The sequence below is a fragment of the Netta rufina genome, assembly GCF_964035555.1.
Source record: "Netta rufina genome assembly, chromosome: 5".
Classification (NCBI taxonomy): Eukaryota; Metazoa; Chordata; class Aves; order Anseriformes; family Anatidae; genus Netta; species Netta rufina.
This window is the reverse complement of record NC_140128.1, coordinates 1003777-1023128: the sequence shown is the minus strand read 5'-3', so window position 1 is coordinate 1023128 and position 19352 is coordinate 1003777. Positions and strand designations below refer to the sequence as shown.

At 41.6% G+C, this 19352-nt stretch overlaps 1 protein-coding gene across 5 annotated transcripts in view; it reads left to right on the top strand.

The window, feature by feature from the left end:
* TEAD1 (TEA domain transcription factor 1) overlaps window positions 1-19352 on the top strand; it is a 159509-nt gene that overhangs the window by 55022 nt on the left and 85135 nt on the right. For all 5 annotated transcript variants that reach the window (XM_084287053.1, XM_084287051.1, XM_084287052.1 and 2 more), the window contains exon 3: window positions 567-820. In XM_084287053.1, the coding sequence (XP_084143179.1) occupies window positions 673-820 (148 nt within the window). In that variant the 5' untranslated portion in view covers window positions 567-672. The remainder of the gene's footprint in view (window positions 1-566; window positions 821-19352) is intronic.

Sequence of the window (19352 nt, the reverse complement as noted above, 5' to 3'; positions counted from 1 at the left end):
CCAGTTAATCACATTGAGCTATGTTGTTGCTAGTGTAATTCAATTTACTCCATGACATCCAACATCCAGATGAATGTGAACGATAGTTTTTATTTTGGGTTTTAGGTTTAAGTTATTTTAGGTGGTCACTGTGATGTAAACGGTGGTACTTCCTTTCCAGCCAGTGGAAAGGAAACTGATTTACCCCTGGTTGAGGGTCTGGTTTGTTATTTTACAGATGCCAGTCTTATTCCAGATTAAATACGTTATGTGTTTTAGAGTTTTCCCCAGTATTAAGACCTGTTTTGTCAATCTGTGAAATATAACCTGATGCTATGTGCCTTCATGTAATTGGATGTAGAAAATGTGTGGTAGAGTTCCTCTTCTGACAACCTTATCGTTCTGCCTCTACTGATTTAGGTTAGAACTGTTATTGTTAATATTTTACTTTTCCTGGGTGCTTCCAATGCTCGCGTTGTTCCCATTACTGCTCAGCTGCTGTTAACTTAGAGTCAGAAGTAACCAGAAATGTGTGCCTGAAGCTCCATGTCCTTAATGCCCTGTGGGCTTGTTTGTTTGTTTTGTAGGTTTATTTCCTTTACGACTCCAAGCTTAAGCTTGGAGACCCCAGCCATCACCATTGAGTCCAGCAGCTGGAGCGGCAGCGAGAGCCCTGCCGAAGATATTGAAAGAATGAGCGATTCTGCAGATAAACCTATTGACAATGATGCAGAAGGTGTCTGGAGCCCTGATATTGAACAGAGCTTTCAGGAGGCTCTAGCTATCTATCCACCATGTGGGAGGAGGAAAATCATCTTATCAGATGAAGGCAAAATGTATGGTAAGTGGTGCACATTTAGCCTTTGGAAATAATTGTCCCAGTGCGAGCTGTAAAGGACAGCTTGTTTTTCTACACAATTTCTGGCTCTGATTTTAGTAATTATGGAGTAAATCTTGAATAAATCTGTGAAGTTCAGGGAGCTCTGCTGGGCTGATGTGTTGCTCAGGATGGTCCCAACCGGTCTTTTCACTGCTGGCAGTTGGAAGCAATATTGATGCATAATTGTGTCCTTACTGAATGCTATAATTTGCCTAAAGGGGAATGTTTAAAAGAAGCTTTTAAATGTGTCACTCCTTGAGCATAGAAAATATGTAAGCATTTTCCTTATTTTTGCAATACATGGTGCAGAAAGAGAAACGGGAAATGCAGTGGCAGGACCGCATGGCAGAACATACAATATTGAATTGGGAAGCTATAAAGTTCTTGTGTTCAAAAATCCTCTCAACAAAAGATGCAAGTTAGGGGGTGCTTTTGTGCCTTTCTTTTTCTTTGCCTTTTTTTTTTCTTTTTTTTTTTTTGTGTTTTTTTTTTTTTTTTTTCGTTTTCTCAGTGCAGACTGCTATAAATCAGATGACGTGCTGACAGCATTCCATAAATACATGCTCCATCGAGGGATGCTGACATCTGCTCACACTGTCCGGGCCTCTGTTGCATCCGTCCCACTCATCCAAGCTCTCTCGCTCCCAAGGCATGGTTGCTTTTTTTGTTTCCATTTTGCAAACTTTGCTTTGCGGCCTACGGAGCTGTTACTCCCAGTCGTCGATCTGTGGGCGGTCGTGGGCAGGCAGCAGTGGCCATGCCTTTGGGGGACGCAGGGGAAGGCAGCCCTGCCGCCCTACCTGCTGGGGCTGTCCCCAGGCAGAGGAGGGGGTGGCCAGGCCAGAGCACAGCCCCGAGCAGATGGTGCTGCAGCTGCCACCAGCTGTGCCCCCGCGGCCCCCCTCCCCCCCCCCCCGAGGTCATGGAAACGGACACTGCTGCTGCTGGCGTTTTGGGAGGCCTCCCCCCCCCCCCCCCCCCCCCCCCCCGCCTTCCCTCGCAGCTGCCAGGTGACCCCAGCGGCCACACGAAGTGTGGTGTCTGGAAAAACCGACCTGTGGTGAAGCACCTCAGCAGCCCTTGGCTGAAAGTTGCTGGGCCCCGGTTTCCTGCCCGGGTGTTTGCTTGCTCTCTTTTTATCTCACTCTCTTTTTCTACCCCTCCCCACCCCATACAGGGGAACATAATTTCTCTTTTCCCCTTTTTCTTGCCATTTTCTGCCTGTTTTGATTGCATCTTGTTGTTGTTATTACCCTTTGGAAAGGGGGAGATGATTTGCTTAATTGGAAGGTTGTGCTCTTTCTAGGAGGACATGAGCATGTCTATCCAAACAAGTGTATTGTGTATTTATGCTTAAAAGTTCTACTTAGGCTGGAATAGCCTCATCAACCAAAATAAGGGTGGCTGCATTTTTTTGAAATCAGAATCCACAGCAATCACCCCTGAAATCTGATTTATACTGTTTAAAAGCGTTCTTTGTGATATAGTATAAATTAAAGAAATTAACATATTTATCCACTCATTTTGACAATCGCTGATTTAATTTAATGGTGCTTTGATACTGAATGTTACCTTTTTTTAAGTTATATGTACATAGAAAACATTCGTATACATTCATACACATTTGCGTATCTAGTTGCTGATTATTACTGCTAGCTAATGATACCATAAGCATATATGCATGTCATATGTATTAATGTTCATCCTGAAAAAACCTTTCAACCAGAAAAAGGATGTATGTGCATTATGCTGAAAACTTGACTGAAAGTGTTATCCTGATTGGGAAGAAAAAATGTGTTAGGAAGTGCAGGATACTATATTAGTAGAATTTACATCCTGACTTTGCAGTGGATAAACTCATGTTTTCATTCTTTAAGCTGAGTAACTGCCTTGTAGTGTTTGAGGATTTATTGAAACCATGCCATGTTTCTGAGGCCTTCATCATAGAGTCTTATGGCCCTGAGAGCATAATTGTTCTCCAAGGATTTTGAAATCAAAACAGTGTAAGTGTTTTAGATTCTGTGTGGCATAATGAAAATAATTTAATGCCTTTTAGTGGCGTACCAAGTTTATTTCACTTACAAGAGAGACATTGCAATATCTCTAAGCTTCCATAGTGTTGGGGATATTGTAATTCGTGAACCATGTATGACAAAAGGTCAGGAGAGCACCGTTTCATTTTCTGACTGAAATTACCTTTAGATATAGGCACTAGAACAAATACGATCTTTGTGGTGGCAAATATAATGATCACTCTGTGTGGATTAAGTTAAGCAATTGTAGTTTTTTTCTTTGGAGATGAGCAGAGATTTTGCTTGACGAAGCATTCTAAGTCTGCCTTTGATTTAATGAGAGCTTCGCAACTTCCATGTAACCAGAAGCCGGAGTTTCTTCACTGTTCTCTGCGGTGGTCTGAAATGGCCATTGAAAGTGAGCTTTCTGAAGGGGGCTGTGCACTGGGCACAGAGGGACTGCGGGGCCCCTGCCTGCCATGCTGCCAGGGCTGTCGCAGCATGACCGATGCTGGCACAGCCACCCCGGCAGCACCGAGGGACTGCCATGACCTCTCCTGGCAGCCCAGATAGCTTCAGCTGTTCCACTACAGCTGTGATGTTGGACTGGGAAGGGGAGGGGAGGGTGTTTCCCTCTCCCCTTGCCTCCCTAAAAAGTAATTTACGGCACCAGATGGGGCGAGAACCTGAAGACTTTCTTTAAATCCTGCTCCCACAGAGGGGTGTTTTGGGGCCCTATGGCTGGGGAGGAAGGAGGGGGATGCCATGGTGCTTTGTGGCCCTGGGGCATCCTTGGTCGTAAGGACAGTCATGACCTGTGTGAGGCTGTGAGCATTTCAGCCTGCCAGCAGTCCTGGATTATGGCTCCTTGAAGAAGGCCACAGAAAACAAAATAAAAACTTAATAAAACTCTTGTTTTTGAGTTTATAGGAAATGACTGGGTAAGAAGCAAAGACACTTGTTTTGGTTCAGAGGGGGCAAATTCCAAGAACCCTAGTTTGGAAATTCTTGAGAGAAAGGGAGTGCGCACTAAGGCCAAGGGACAAGTGATAAGGTTTCTGCAGGAAAGTGCTGAATGTCATTTCTCTTCCCCCTGCTGTGTGCATATGCTTGTGCACTCAAGATGATCTTACAGTTTTGGCTTTGCTACTAACTTCTACGGTATTGACTAGCAAATGGGGAGTGTGGAAGGGGGGAAGGTGAGGGAGGAGTAAATATCAAATCTTTGAGCAGAGTGGCAGGGTAAAGGAACACATCCATAACTTGAAGCTCTCCCTCTGTGGAAGTAGTTGAGCAAAGCCCATGGAAGACTCGGCTAGACCCATTTTTCTTTGTCTTCCAAGGTATTGGTAAGAATTTCTTTCATCTGTACAGCATCAAGAGATGAATTGATAAATAGCAAATATCAGCCACTAGCTTGAGGTGGGACACCCTATCATTTATTTCCCTTTAAGAGATTAATTCAAATGAATTTCTGTGCCCCTGCATCTCCAGTACATAGTAAACACTAGCCCATTAGAGGGCATTGGCTGTCCTGCATTTGTACTTTGTTCAGATTGTTGGTCTTTCACTGCTGACAGTTTAGTTACTCTTAGCAATTCCTGTGAACTCACTTATTGGCAGGATATCTGCCTGTGCTTGTCTTTGCTCCTGGGAGAGTGTTTTGGAAAAGATTAGAAGAATGAAAGCTCCTGTGAAATGCAGCCCTACTTTTATTCCTGGTGTAACACTGAAGTCACTGGAGTTACCACGGGAATGGATTTGGCCCTGTGTGTATGTTTTTGTCTTTTTTGAAATTTAGCTACACTGAGATGCAGCTTTAGTGCAGCTCCAGGGACAATACCACAGCAACATAAATTTCTGCAAGTGTAATAATGCTTACAGATGTGTTACCACCAGCATTGCTAACACAGCCTTAAGGTAGCAAAGGTGGCTTTTGCCTGTAAGACTTAAAAATAATTTGATCTTAATTTCTGCAACATGTGATCAGCTCTTAAATTGCAAATGAAATTAGTCATCGTGATTTACTTTGGAGGTATTCATCTGTACATCAAAACTACAAAAGAGTGCATTAATGAGTACTTACGAAGGACGTTTTTGGTTGCTTTACAAAGAGGACTAACTACGATTTAATGTGAGAAGGTGCATAGCAGCCTTTCAGAACTGTTGTATACATTTATTAGGTCATGCATAAAACCTCTTGGCCTGAGTTACAATGATAGTAAAGGAAAAATGATACTTCCATAGAAATTTCTGTTCAGATGATAGGATTTTTGTACAGTGAGTAGTAAGAGTCTTCATTTCCAAAGCACCTTTCTCTAGGCTTATGTGATTCTGTAGGTAACTGCTATCTCTAGGTGTCTTTCTGGATTTCTGTTAGGAAATTGTGAGCTAACTAGCTTTATGCAGGATACAGTAAATTGCTGTAACTTATTTTTACCATTGTTTTTAATTTTAAAAGTTCCATGCAAGTTACTGCCTCCATAAAGGCATCAGTACCTTATAAAGTTTCCACAGTATTAAATATATTTGAATGTGAATAAGGTATTTGGAGTGATGAAATACCAGATGTGAAGTATCAGGTTGCATGTTTATTCATCTGTTATTGCAATCATTTTACAAAGATATGTTCTTTTTTTTTCTTCTTTTTTTTTTTTTTTGTGTCTCACAGCAACATACACAAAATGCACTGGAGATTAGACTTGTATTATGAAAGTTACTGTTTGGGTTTCTTAGATTGTAAACAAGTCTGTCTAGAAACGTTCTTGCAGTCCTGTGATTGCACACTGCATTACGTCAGGGCACAATGCATGCATGAAGGTGGTTGCAAGCGTGTGCAGAGCGCTTGGCAGTCAGTTAAAGGTAAAGAAAATGAAGGCTCAAAGATACAGAGTTTTTTTGATAAGTTACTACTTAAATTGCTCAGCTTATGAACAATCAATCAACATTTTTGCCTATCAACATTTTTGAAATCCTGTAACATCCTTGTAACATCACGATGCAGTGCTTGCAAGAAGGCCGTCTGCTTTTGTGAGCTGAGCGTTAGGCTCTGCTGTCATTAGAAATGAAGAGTATGGGGCTTACTTGTTGTCCAGCATTTCTGGAATGTGTGAGATCAGGGTTTAATCTTTCCATGTGGGCTTTCAAGAGTAAATTGTCAACAATTTGGGATAAAGTGTTAGTCTTCACAAGATGGAGGTGGGGTTTGTTTCATTTGTTTTTGTTTTTTCTCCCTCCCCTCTGCCATAAGTTGCTGTCCTCAAGAGAAAATTTAAGTGGGATTGTAAGAGCTGCGCGTGATAAGGGTATCAACTCCTACCTGGGGAGCAGGCAGAAGAGAGCAGCCTGTGGAAAGCACAGTGTCTGAAAGTGTGAGTGATGTTCGAGGTTAGCCATAGCACGGCAATGTAATAAGTACTCCCTTTGGCTATGTTGGGTCAGGAGAATAATATATTCCAAAGGAAAGGGTAAGTAATACTAACAAGTTTTGCTGAAAAATTTTGTACTAAAAAGAGCAGAATATCCTTTGGAAGTGCTTTTTAGCGCTTTTGTCCTCTGTAACAAGTATCTTGTCTTTAGTCATCTTTATAAAGAAGGACTTGCAGAAAGTTGTTCATATCCTGCTCATGGGAAACAACATCAGGTAAACAGTTAGTTACCCTTGTTTAGAGGAGTTCGTAGCAGCATTAGTTCTTGCCTGGAACTAAGTGGAATCTACAAGGGTAGGTACAGATCAGGTATTTAACTACTTAACAGTTATTTAATGGCTATTCCTACTCAAATATCTGTACTAAATTGAATAAGAGGATGTTTTTCCTTTATGACATTGTTTCTTTAGTAAATCCCTTGTTTAGAAATTATGCATATTAGAATGAGAGCGCAGAAGTGATGCAACCTCCCTAGAACATCCAGGATATGTTTAGGAGATTGTCTAGTGTGATTTATACTAGTTCATTTTTCTTCCAACTCTGATTTCACAAGATGAACTTGTGATACTGTAATTGCGGAGGCACAGTTTTTAAGCCCTAAGGAACAGGCTTCTCTTCCACTAGGAGTTAGTTCAAACAGGCTTGATCAGGCTGTTGTAGTATGTTAGTTGGTTGTGCTGTACTTGAGAGTTTAAGAGTTATAGGTAGCATAAAAGAAAATGTACTTATTTACTCAATCTGTTCCCTTGCAGAACGATGATCCCTCTTTAAAGCATGTCAGGGTGAACATCTTTCGGTTCAGGCAACGTAGAGACAACTTGACATAGACAAATAAGACCCACTCTCACTTAGGAGTTGTGATGGTCTGTCAGGTTTGCGCTCTTTTTCATGAGACCAGTATGAGATTACTGTAGAAGTGTCTCCGCTCTTACCAGCTTCAAATACCAGCTGAATTATCTCTTACAATCCTAGCAGGATCCCACTGATCCATATCCCCAGTGACGTGCTTGAGGGTGTGTGGAAGGGGAGTTATATTTATGTTAGGCATCACTATCCTGGGCATCATTATGGAAACAGGAGAGGAAAATGTATAAATTGTTATTTTATGGAGAGACTTGGACAATGCAGAGTGCAACTTATTTGGCCAGGAAGCAGAGAAAAACTGGTCAAAAACTGACCCCAGCACAACCACCACAGCAGCACCACCATGGTGGCTCACATCAGCATCCAAGAGCTGCTGGAACTGGAGACTCCTGGCCAGCTGTTCAAGCCAGGCAGATCTGGGGCCAGTGAGATGAGTGGTGAAAGCCAGGCATCCAAACCATGTTGAGAGGGAAACTTCATCCCAACATTCCTCTTCTCCCCTAGTAGATTTGCACAATGTGGGTGTGATTACAAATAACAGGACAGGGAACAAGGGACAGTGGCAGCACAAAGAACTACTTACAGCATTTTTGGCTTTCTGGAGATGTGCAGTTTCCCAGAGAAATGGGCTGATATCCTGCCTCACACCTCACCTAGAGTGAGCTCAGGCTAACTGTTGGAGAGTAAATGCAGTGGTTATGACATGAGTCTTACACAATTCCCAGAGGGCCATGCTATTCAAAATTAATATGTATTGTAACTGTGTCTTACAGGGATTTCCTCACAGATGCACGCAGGATTTTTTTTGTGATGCCCTTGAGAAGTTGTAGTCATACCATTATATGAATATTTTCCTATCCTACAGTTTAATGTGGGACACTTGGCCTGGAACATCAGAGAGAAACCTCAGCATCTGGGCTTCCAGATGATTTCAGTCTGACCATATAGTTTAAAGAACTGGACACTAATGGATTAACAGTTTACAGACTTTCAGTGGAAGTAATGATTTAGCTAAAAGAAAAAGCTTTCTCTTAAGCTTTTTTGTTTTTGTTCTAGGCAGACTAGAATTTTTACATTGCATGATTAAGGACATGTTTTTGAAAGCAAAAATAATACAAATTAGGGGAAGATGGAGAGAGATGAACATAAATGTGCTAATACCATGTCATGAATACTCTTTTAAATGTAGGGAAGTATCATGGCTTCTTGAACCCATTGTACAAGGGACAACAGTGCATCCCAGATGCACGAGGAAATCGAAATACTGAGGGATCCTTGAGCACCATGTTTGTTGCTGGGGATGTCAGTCAAATACCAGCACAATGTTACCTCAAATAAGCACTGTTAATAGAAACTGCGGTCAACATGTACATTTGCTAGTGTGAGAAGTCAGTGCTATTGCAACTGCTTAATTACAGCCTTCCTACAACAGCTATCTCCAACTAGGTCAAGCCTCTTGAGGATTTTCCTGGATATTGGCAGATTTTATGCTTTTATTGAGGTATTCTTTCTAGCTCATTCAAAAATGAGAGAGAAATCCAGAGATCAGGCTGTCTTGCACCCATACAATCTGATAGAATTTAGGAACTTGCCACAGAGTTTTGTTAGCACAAAATTTGGCCTACATTTGTAAGGGGGCACTAAGCTTGCTTGAGGTTATCCTGTGTATAAACCATCAAAACAGATCAGAATATCAAGCCAATTCTTTGTTTGGTCGTCTTCCTCAGAAGAAATAAGATTGGGCTCAAGTGGGCAAAAATGGAATTAGCTTGGGCCTAACGTTGGTTTGTTTGCAGGCAAAGGTTGCGAGCTTGATGCCTGGCAGTTTTGGGGAGAGCAGCACAGAATATATGCCTGTGGGTATTAGGAAGCAGGGTGTTAGGAAGCATATTCCAGCAATCTGTGTGGAAGTAAGTGATCTAGATTATACTGCATTTGCATTTCAAACTTATTTGCCTGAAGTTGCTTCACTTTTGCTTGCTTCTACCTTAATGTTAAGAGGTGTTTGGTTAGCATGAAAAAAGAAAGCATTGTTTAAATAGAAATTGTAGCTTAATTTGTGTTTTATGTCATATTAGCAATGCCAGTGGGTAGGGAGCACAGATGAAAAAAGCAACTTCAGCCACTTGCATTCAGCATCAGAGTTTTACCCCTAAACTAACAGGTAACTGTATCATCTTAGGTATCAAGAAAAATGAAATATTAACCTGAGTGGTTCCAGTTCCATTTGGTTGGGGACAGCAGGCTTACTGTTATTTGTGGATATTGTTGACAACTGTAGATAAGTAATAAAATAATTATCTGTAGGAAAAGTAGTCTTTGAATTATATTAACAGATGCCTTCATGTGATCTGGTGACTTTAAATTTTAATTCATAAAACAGGAATTGCATTTTCAATTGTTTAGTTCTTCCTTAGTCAGATTGTTGTCAAATCTTCTAGCACGATTACTTACGAAAGAAATGCTTACTGATAGGTATATACGTACATGCACACACATGTGTGAATAAGTGTGTGTGTGTGTGTATATAGTTTATTCCTCTTTCAGCAAATTAAAATGGATTTAAAAGACCTCAACAAGGGGATATACACACAACAAACTGTCTACTGCTTGGCTGGCACCCTTCCTTCTGTGCTTTGGTTACTGTATGCATCCCACTGGGTGAGCTGTCTGCAAAGAAATACCGTAATTCACACTCATAGTAGTTATTAAATAGGTATGTATGTTGGTGTATGTTTAGATAAGTGAGGTATGTAAGCTTTTATTGTATGTTATATGTTTAGAGAGTATGATGTAATTTTAGCTAGAGGAGGTCTAACCACCAGAGGCTGTGAAAGTGCTGAGGAGAGTTACCTTAAGGGAAAGCGTACTGAGGAGCCACGTGCAGAATTTTCCATCTTGCGTGGCAGTGACAAAAGAGTACAGGGACTATGTGACAGGGTTGCCAGAGGAGTGTCATTAGCAGATGGGACAGCTCAGAAAACCCTTTGGCTTGGCCTGGTTGCCCCAAAGATGGTAGATCTGTTGCAGCCCCTGTTTGGTAGCAGCTGTGCTGAGTTCCTGCTGGCCTCTGCGGGCCTGGAACGTGCAGTGCTGGCATGGGGCTCTGGTGTGCGAGGTTAGCAAACGAGGAAACAGCAGGAAAGATGCATTAGAACTGGCAATACTGAGCAAAGATAAAAGTGAGGTAAAAATGCAATGAAAAGACCACTTATATTAAAATTATGAGACAGGAAGTTTTACAAGCTGCCTCTACCCCAGTAAAGAAAAGAAGTATAGAGAGATTAAATAACTTGTCCAACGTCATCAAGAGCTTTATAGCAGAGCTGGGAACTGAGCCCTCTCCCCACCAGTGCCATCTATGGTTTAATGCTGAAGGGGCCTCTTTCACAGTTTATCCAGTGATCCTTGGGGGGCTTAGGACAACTGTGGCAAAACCATGTTTCCTGCACCACATCCTGTGCACTAGGAGAGCAGGCTGCATCTTCTTAAAAGTACAATCTCTGCATAATTTGACCACAGGATGCCTTGCACCTCTAATAAGGGAGTTGGCTAACTGCCATTTTATTATTATTAGGCATTTGTTTAATATAGTAGCTCCTTGAAACCAAACACAAAAAGATCCTTGTGGTGCTATATACGACATACAAATAACAGATATCTATGAAAGGTCTCACATCTATATGGAGAAGAGTGAGAAAGTGAAGGGGAGCGTGAGGCAGTATTTAGCTCTATGTTGATGCTCCATGAGATAATGTGGAATGTGTCCTATCCACAGAATGATATAGAAGCTGGTGAAAATAAGATGATTTAATTTGTTCATAACATCATTATTCAAGGAATAAAAAAGTATGTAGTTTATCCAGAGACATAATCTAAGAGGTTTTTACTCTGTGCCAAGCTAAAATTCTGCTATTTAATTACAGATTTAGAAAATATCTTGGGCTCAATTTCCTCCTCAGTTACACTGTTATAAATCTAATGGAGTTGTTAAAGATTTAAGGCAGTGTAACTGAAGGCAGAATTGGGACCCTTATGTTTAAAACTTAGTTAGCCACATAAGTAATAATTTCTGTTTTCTAGGCAAGAGTTTAAGAATCTTGCAGACCTCTGTTTCTGTAAAAGAAATATGAAGTACAGCAGCGTGGTTGAGTGATTAATGCTGGAAGGGATGTCTAGGGGCAAGCTGAATTGGCTGGTGTGGAAAATCCATGTGCAATTCTGATTTAGGATCTGTTTGCAGATGCCCCATAATTTAATATGTCAAAAAAAGCCCAAAACCTTAGGCCTTCATGTAGCAAATTAATACATTGCTTGTTCAGTGTGCAGCAAGCTTTACTTAAGTAATAGCCTCATATGAGGTGTGAACTCATCCCATTCCCCGTAGTAGGGACTTAACTTCAAAATTGATTGTGACCCTTTAAATCCTAACAGTATCTAAATCATTTTTAAAAAATCTCTCTTTTGATTTTATATAAATTACATCTTTAATAACTTAAAAAGGAAAAATGTTGCCTTATATAGCCAGATCTTAAGAAATCTTGTGTTAGCACAGATGTATTTTATCCATTGGCTTTTCAACTTTAATGGAAGGGACTTTCTAATAAGCAACTGGCTCTTTATTGGTTTTCTCAGCTTTCACTTAGGAAAAGAGTTCAACATTTGAAGCCTCTGAAAAATGAGTTAGGGTATGTCTATATACACTGTATGGAGGTGCCTGGTCAGCCTAAGCACAGCCTGCGCAGCTATCGCAGTTGTACTGTGACCCGCAGCTGCTGGGCTGCCCCTTCCCAACAGTCTGTTGGTATTGAAAAAAAAAAAACAACCAAATCTGTACTTGGAAGTCACGAGTGTCAGGCATCAATGCATCAGTCAGGACTGCATTAAACCCCAGTTCCTTGGGGCACCTGCTTCCTGGATCCACCGCAGGGCAGAGGGTTGCCTTGCTGCCTCCTCCACCCAAGTGTCACCTCATGGGAGGCAGCAAAGGTGATGGGCTCAACCTCGTGTGGGGGCTGAGTGTGCTGGTGGTGTCTGTGTTCCCCTGCATCGAGGCAGGGAGAGGCCTAGCATGCCTGCGAGAACCTTGGGTTCGCTTGGGGCTGCTGTGCACCTGGGCACTTTACTCAGAGGCACACAGCAACTCTGTAGGCTGGAGCGATGCTGGTCAGGGTTTTATGTCACTTGTGATAATTTTATTTTTTTTCCCACAGAGTACTGGAGGCCTACAATGAATTATAGAAATAATAAAGAGTCATAATACATAGCTATCCAGAAATATAAGCCTTTTAAAATAATGTAGACCAATACCTTATCGGAATAGCTGATTCTAATGTAAATACATTATTAAGGTCTGAGGCCTTACTTTAGGAAGGAATCGAAGAATTAATTTTTCTGAGCTTTCTGAGCATTGGAAGTAATAATTTTTAAGAAATAAGAGAGAATAATAGATTAGGTACATTATATTTTCTTAAAAGTGATTTTTCAATGGCATTTTTTTTAGCTGTGAAAGCCGTAACTCTGAATGATCATAAATCATTTCAATGTTTAATATAATCCTGGCTTGATGCAGTGATTAGTGATATGTGTGACTCCTAAGTATGAATCTTGTTTGGTTTTTAAATACTGGTAGGTCATTAATTACCTAAAAATTAGTTCAAATATAAGTGAATAAACCACCCTGTTGTCATTTCTTGAGGTATTTTGCAACCTAAGCAAAGGCTCAGGTATTCCAGATATGATAGATGTGCAGATTGCATAAGACGTTATGCATTGCTCGCTCTAAGATACAGAGTCCTGTCTGCCCTTAAACCCTTTGTTCTCTTGGCTGAATGCAGTTAATTAGCAACCGTCTCCATAGCAACTGCCTCATAGTCCAAAAACATTGTCTCGTTTTTGCAGTTTAGCTTATCACACTGTTTACCTGAAGGGCTTTTCACTGCGTTGAGTCTCATTTGAGTTGGCTGTATGCCTGCTACGGAAGTGGATTGTCAAGATAGAAAAACACCATGGCAGCAAGATGCTGAACAGGGCCCTGTGTGTGAAAGCAAAAACATTCTAAAAGTTCTGTGGAAACAGAAGTTGAAGGTTGCAATGATTTAAGTCCGGTTTTAAAGCATGTGACTTGCCAGAAACACCACGCGTTTTGAAATGCAGCTTTACTTCTGTGCCTTCTTTACTGTACTGCAGACTGCTCCCTGTGCTGTTCCCTTGTCCATCGCATGCTCAAACCTGTGAGCCTCACAGGCACAGACCTTTATATTGAGATAGTAACAGTAGGCACAAATATGTATTAACACAACTGTCAGTATGGGATGGGATACAAAATCATGTTCAAAGTTCACGCAGAGAGGAGTCCACATACGCACACACCTCTATAGAGGCTTACTTGAAGGTGTGAGTATGTCACTGAACTAACGGTGAAGTCTCTCTGGTGCTCTGGCCTGACATTGGTGTCTGGCCTGAAACCATGCTCCTGGCATGAGAAATCTCATGAAAAGTACCACCATTTTCTTGTTTGATGGACGTTTTGCTCATTCATGCTTGTTTGTGTTTTTTTTGGTTGTTTGCTTGTAATGGGGCAGTGTCATGGACGAGAGGCTGATTTAGCCCAGGGTAGTTCCCATTTCATCTGAGGCAGAACAAGAGCCAGTTTGTCAGCCAGCCATGCCGGTAAGCACTGTGCTGCCTTCCATTTTGCAGGGGCAGTTTCAGCTGGCAAACCTTGCTCTCCCTTGTAGCCCAAAATAGCGTGTGGGCTGCTGCATCTTCATCGAAAGGCTTCATTTTTGGTATCATGTATTAGAAACATTTACAAAGGTGTTTGGGGTTCTTTGGGGATAAAAAAGCAGGATGTGTGCAAACCCTGCCAGTGTTGCTGGTGTTCTCCATTATTCCTATAGAGCATCTGCTTGAGAGAGGGTTATTCTTTGTTCACGTTAATGTCTCGTTCACACTATTCCACGTTCACTATCATTATTAGTAGTATTTGAATTATAGCAGTGCTGAAAGTCTGCAGGCAGGATAAAGGCTCCATTGTAGTAGGTCTTGTGCACACAAGATGAGACAATCTCTGCTCTGGCTGTTTACAGTCTGTTTTAAGTGGGTTTATCATATGAATAGCAGAGATGGAGAGAAAATTGTAAAAATGATAGGAAATCCATGGTTACATGGAATAACTGTTCTTTTAGGTATCTTTCAGATATTCAACGTTTGTTACATTTCTCTCTAAAGTAAATAAAATGCTTTCTTTTTCCCAGTGGGCAGGCACTGCTGCTCATTCTGGTGTGCCCAGGCAGCCAGTGGTACCCTGCAGGCATTGCCATGGGGTGCTGTGGGAGAGCTGGGGGCTTGGGGCCAGAGGAGGCAGCAGGGCGAGCAACTTATGGAGGCCTGGAGCAAAGGGTGGGAAAGACTGGCAGTGTGAGGCTTGCTGAAGAGGGGAACAATTCAACGTGATCAATAGCTGCACTGTTTATCAGGAGCAAGCTGTCTGCACCCTTCAGTCCCTCACAGGGCATCACACAAGTTTGTTTCCTGGGCTCTTTGGCTTAGTGACTGACACAGCTAAAACAATACTTGAAGGCAATCCCCAAGTAACTCCAAATGTGTCAGACTGTTTGGTTATGTTCACAGGTCTTATACAAACTCGCTTTGAGTGGAAACCACAGAGAGTGTCCAAAATGTTAGGGTATTTTTCAATTTTTAAAAAGGCGTTTAGTGTTGTCAGCACCTTTGCATCTATGGCTCAGCTCTCCTGAAGCTGGACCTGCTAGTTGTCTCTAGGGTCCAGAAATGGAAAACTGTAATGGCCTGAAAATGCCTGCCAGAACTCAATATTATTTAATTAGCTTAAAGTAGAGCTTGGCAGATGTCAAAACAGTGGAAAGGACCTCCCTTTTTGAAAATATGGGACACATCCTCAGCTTGTATTAACTGGCAGATCTCCACTGAAATTGATGTTCAGCTTCTGTCAATTAGCAAGGAAAAGGAAAACTTTCTGAAAACAGGAAATGAGTTATAAGGCCACATAAGCTAGGAATGAGGTTCAGGTACAGAAAATAACATTTTTAAGAGCAATCCATTTCCAAAGTGACTGTATCCTTTACAGTCTTGTTTTTGTTGACATGCAATTCAGAGAAAGAATTCACCTTGCTTTCCCAGAGCTGCATTAAGTCTGAAGAGCTTACAGCAGTGAAATGTACTGTAAGGTGTTTTTTGCAAGTCACTCAGTTATGAAAGTAAGACATCAATAATTCATTCCAGTAAAGCCAGTCTCTAAAGTTGTGAAAATTCACCTGCTAAGTGATAACCTTAACCAACCTCAACTTTTTTTTTTTTTTTTTTAAAGAAAGAGAGATCTTTGATTGAAAGTTGTGAGCTCACCTAAATCTTTTCCAGGGAAAATTCTTGCTCAGATGAAAGCTCCCATATGTTTAAAAGTCATTGTCTTCTTACATTTTAATGTTTCCCATTAATTGCTTGTTTTTATTTGGAAACATGAAAACAAAGCCTGAACAACAAAGCTGACTGCTCACTTATCCCATTACATGGTATCAACCTGACAGATTCATTAAATCCATAAAAATATTGGATCAGAATTGGAAGTGACTTGAACTTGATAAAAGCAAAGCAGTGTTTACAATCTGTTTTCAGGCTGGCTTTTCTGTACCTGATCATTTTTCTTTGAATTAAACCATCCATGTAATTTAAGAAGATACTGCAGGTTAACCCCATGCTATAGCATGTTGTAAGGCTTCAAAGTTCAGTGGCTACAATCTGTGTATCAACTGCAGAAGCAAAGCAGTAAGCAGTAAAACTAATATCTATTTAAGAGCAATAAAAGGATTTGAGATGCTGTTACAGTTTGCCAAACTTGTGCCATGCAAACATTTCACATTTCTAGAGCAGGCTCTGAGCTATGCAGGGACAGCCTATAGCCTATCTGTGCTCCCACCTGCCAGGGGCTGTGCAGATTTAGCCGGTAGGAGAACGAAAGTGAGAGAGAAATTGTCTGGTGATGTGAAGCGGCCAGCAGTTGCTGCGTGAGACCAGACCATACTCCAGTCTGCTAGCACCAGGCAGGTGCTTTTTAATTTTTAAAGCCTTTTTAATTTTTTATCTGTGATTTATTTTGATTTTGTATAATCACGTGTTTCATAAACCCATTACATTAGATAAATCATGCGATTTCTGATCTAATATGGTTTATTTAATCTGTGAAGCCACTACCTGCAAGCATCATTGCCTCAGGAAGCCTCAGTCTTGCCATGGTCTTGCTGGGCACCACTGTCCCAGCAGCTGAGGCAATGACTCCTCCCCAGCTCCCGGTCCCAGCACCATGAGTAATGCCCCAGCCATTCCCAGAGTCGCTGCCCCCTGCTGCCACCTTTGCTCTTGGAAAGTTGTTTTTTTAGCAGCAGACATGCACAATACCATGGCGTGGCCAGTCTGCTTGTCACAAGCCGCTGAGGGTGGCCATGGGCAGCTTTACATGAAATGCAGGACACCCCTCTCCGTGCCTGCTCGCAACACAACTCACTGGGAGCAGAGTCCAGCGCTGTGCCTCTAGCAGGCAAGGTTTCTTCTGTCTTTCCCATCAAGGAAGATTCATATATCCCCTACTAATGAATTACCAACCTTAGTAAATGCCTCCAGAGTGCTCTTCAGAAGCTGGAGGGCTCTGCTATTTTGGAAACCATCCATTAAAAATAATGTATTTATAATACGTATCCTGTAAATTAAGGAAGGAACCAGAGCAAGCTGATGGGAGTCAACATGTGTGCAAGCCTGGAGACAGGCATGTGACATTTTAGTGTTAACAGTAACATGACAGGTTGCCCTATAGTATGCCCGTTATTGAAACACCCAAATTATCTGAAAATTCATGGTTAAATGAGTAGATTTGCAATACAGTATGTAATTCCAGGTCTCGTTATTTTTACAGCACTAGACTATAACATGCAGTGTGAAAATACTCCACAATTGTCAAATTGCTTGTGAGAATTGGAAGTTTTACTGGACAATCGAATGAATTGATGGGCTGGCAACCAGAGGCAAAACTAGATTTCTAAGCTTGTGTAGATTAAACTGTGAAAGATAACCTAAGGTCATAGATATAAAGCCTAATAAGAGCTTTCTTTGAAGAAAATTGTCTTGCACGTTGTTAAGAAGAGTGATGCTAAAATACAGAACAAAATAGACAAAAATGTTATAGTAGGTGATAGCAGGTTACACATAAAAGGCCAGATTCACCAGTGCAGCTCCACTGGAGTTTCTTCAGCACAGATGAGGTGAGATTCTGGCCTGAAAACCAGCTCCTCTGGGAAATTACATCATGAAAAATCTGGCTCTCAGCCTTTGCAGTTGGGAGTGTGCTGACAAGGATATATTTTTTGCATATATTCTTTCTGTCCCATTTTGGGACATTGCAAGGTAGGATTTCACTTTGTACTGAAGCTTGGCAGGGTGGTTCCTTAATTTCACTTATTGAATCTAAGTAGAAGCCCACTTGCAAGCAGAACTGTGTGGTCGTGGAAGGCTGAACTGAGGCCACAGTTTATTTTTTCTGGCATTCCCTCCAAATAAGGGTTGTGTGTATGAGGGTGATGCATGCATGAGAAAACCAGCCTGCTCTACACAATTTACCCCATGGTCCTGTTGTCTGTGTAGCTGCTGCTCTGCTAGAGGTTCCTGCAGGCAGCTGGGGTCGAACACCTGTGCCCATGCATGGTTTAGTCTGAATACCCCTGGAGAACACATACAAGATCGCTAACTTGTAAATAGGCTCAAATTAATTTCTTGCCAAAGAAACAACTGCTTACTATGTAAGTTAAAAATTCTGTTCAGGGCTTTGATACGCTACATTAAATACAAAGCTGCTGTGTCTGATAAATAGGAGTGTGTGCATGTATGCGTCTGACCACTTTGTGTGTGTTTTAACATAATGGGTTTTATTAGGAGATCTGGGAGAAATCGGCAAGGAAGAGGCATGTGACCAGTGAGTTTATTTTACAGCATTGCCCTCTTCATTCATGATCTAAGACACCAAAGACTCTGGCGGAGGCTGCAATGCAGTGGTATAGTGAGACAAAAAGCAAATTCCCAGCTCTGTGAACATGGTGAGCCAGGGACAGGAGGGACTTGTGCCTCAGGGGAGGAATGAAAGCCTAGGAGAGATGCAGTTTTTGTGTCTGGATTTCCCGCACTGGTGCCTCACTTCGAGTGAAATTTAAGCCGTTGTACAGAAACAGAGCAAGACCGTATATCATTTAGGACTAGTCCAGTTAAAACTTGCAAAATTGGTATCCATTTACATACCTGAGTTCAGTTCTTCATGGTATGGGTAGCTTCACAGTCTTCTGGGTTGTTGTTGGGATTTTTTGAGGGTTTTTCATAGGACTGTTCAGATGGAAGATTTTGCTCTTTCAAAACAATGCTGTCCTGTTTAGCTCCCAAGGTACCTGTGGTAGCAGGGAGGTCACCACTGTCCACAGGGGGATGTCCACGCTGGGTGGCTGAGTGTATTGGCACCTGCAGCAACCACAGTGAGGTGACACAGTGCCTGCTGAATGTCCTGCAGCAACCGGCAGGCTGCATCTCACTTCTGTCCAGTGAGGAGCTGGCAGGGGTTGAACAGAAACAGTCAGGGCAGGCTAGACAGGAACAGCTGCTTTCTCAGGTGTGGATCACAGGAACAAATTGAAAAGAATCAGTGTCAAAATGTCAAAATAAAGCCCTGACAAGCTGGAGGAGGAAATTTCAGAAACAGAGGGGAATTTGAATTTTCATTTATTTTCTGTGCTGTATGTAGAAAACACAGTTAAATGTCAGAGAAATATAAAACATTTGCAGGTTAAGCAATGGGAATTTGGTGTTGAGGTTCTTAACTCTAGGTAGGTACTAAGCAGGCAGTGGGAAAGATGTCCACTACCTACAAAGTTCAGTGGGTAATGAAATGTATTTGTAAGCAGCAGAGTCCTTCATGTATTAATGCTACACTATAAGCAGTTTTCTCATGCACTGCGTTTCTCAACACCTTACATCACAGCAAGTATTTGTGATAACAGCCAGATTCAGATCCAAAAGGCACAATATTCAGTGCTGACTGCTTGAGTTTAGACCCTGAAATCCAAAACCAGGCAAGAATGGGGTGCTTTCTCTCAGAAATGTTCACAGTGAGCTGCTGTT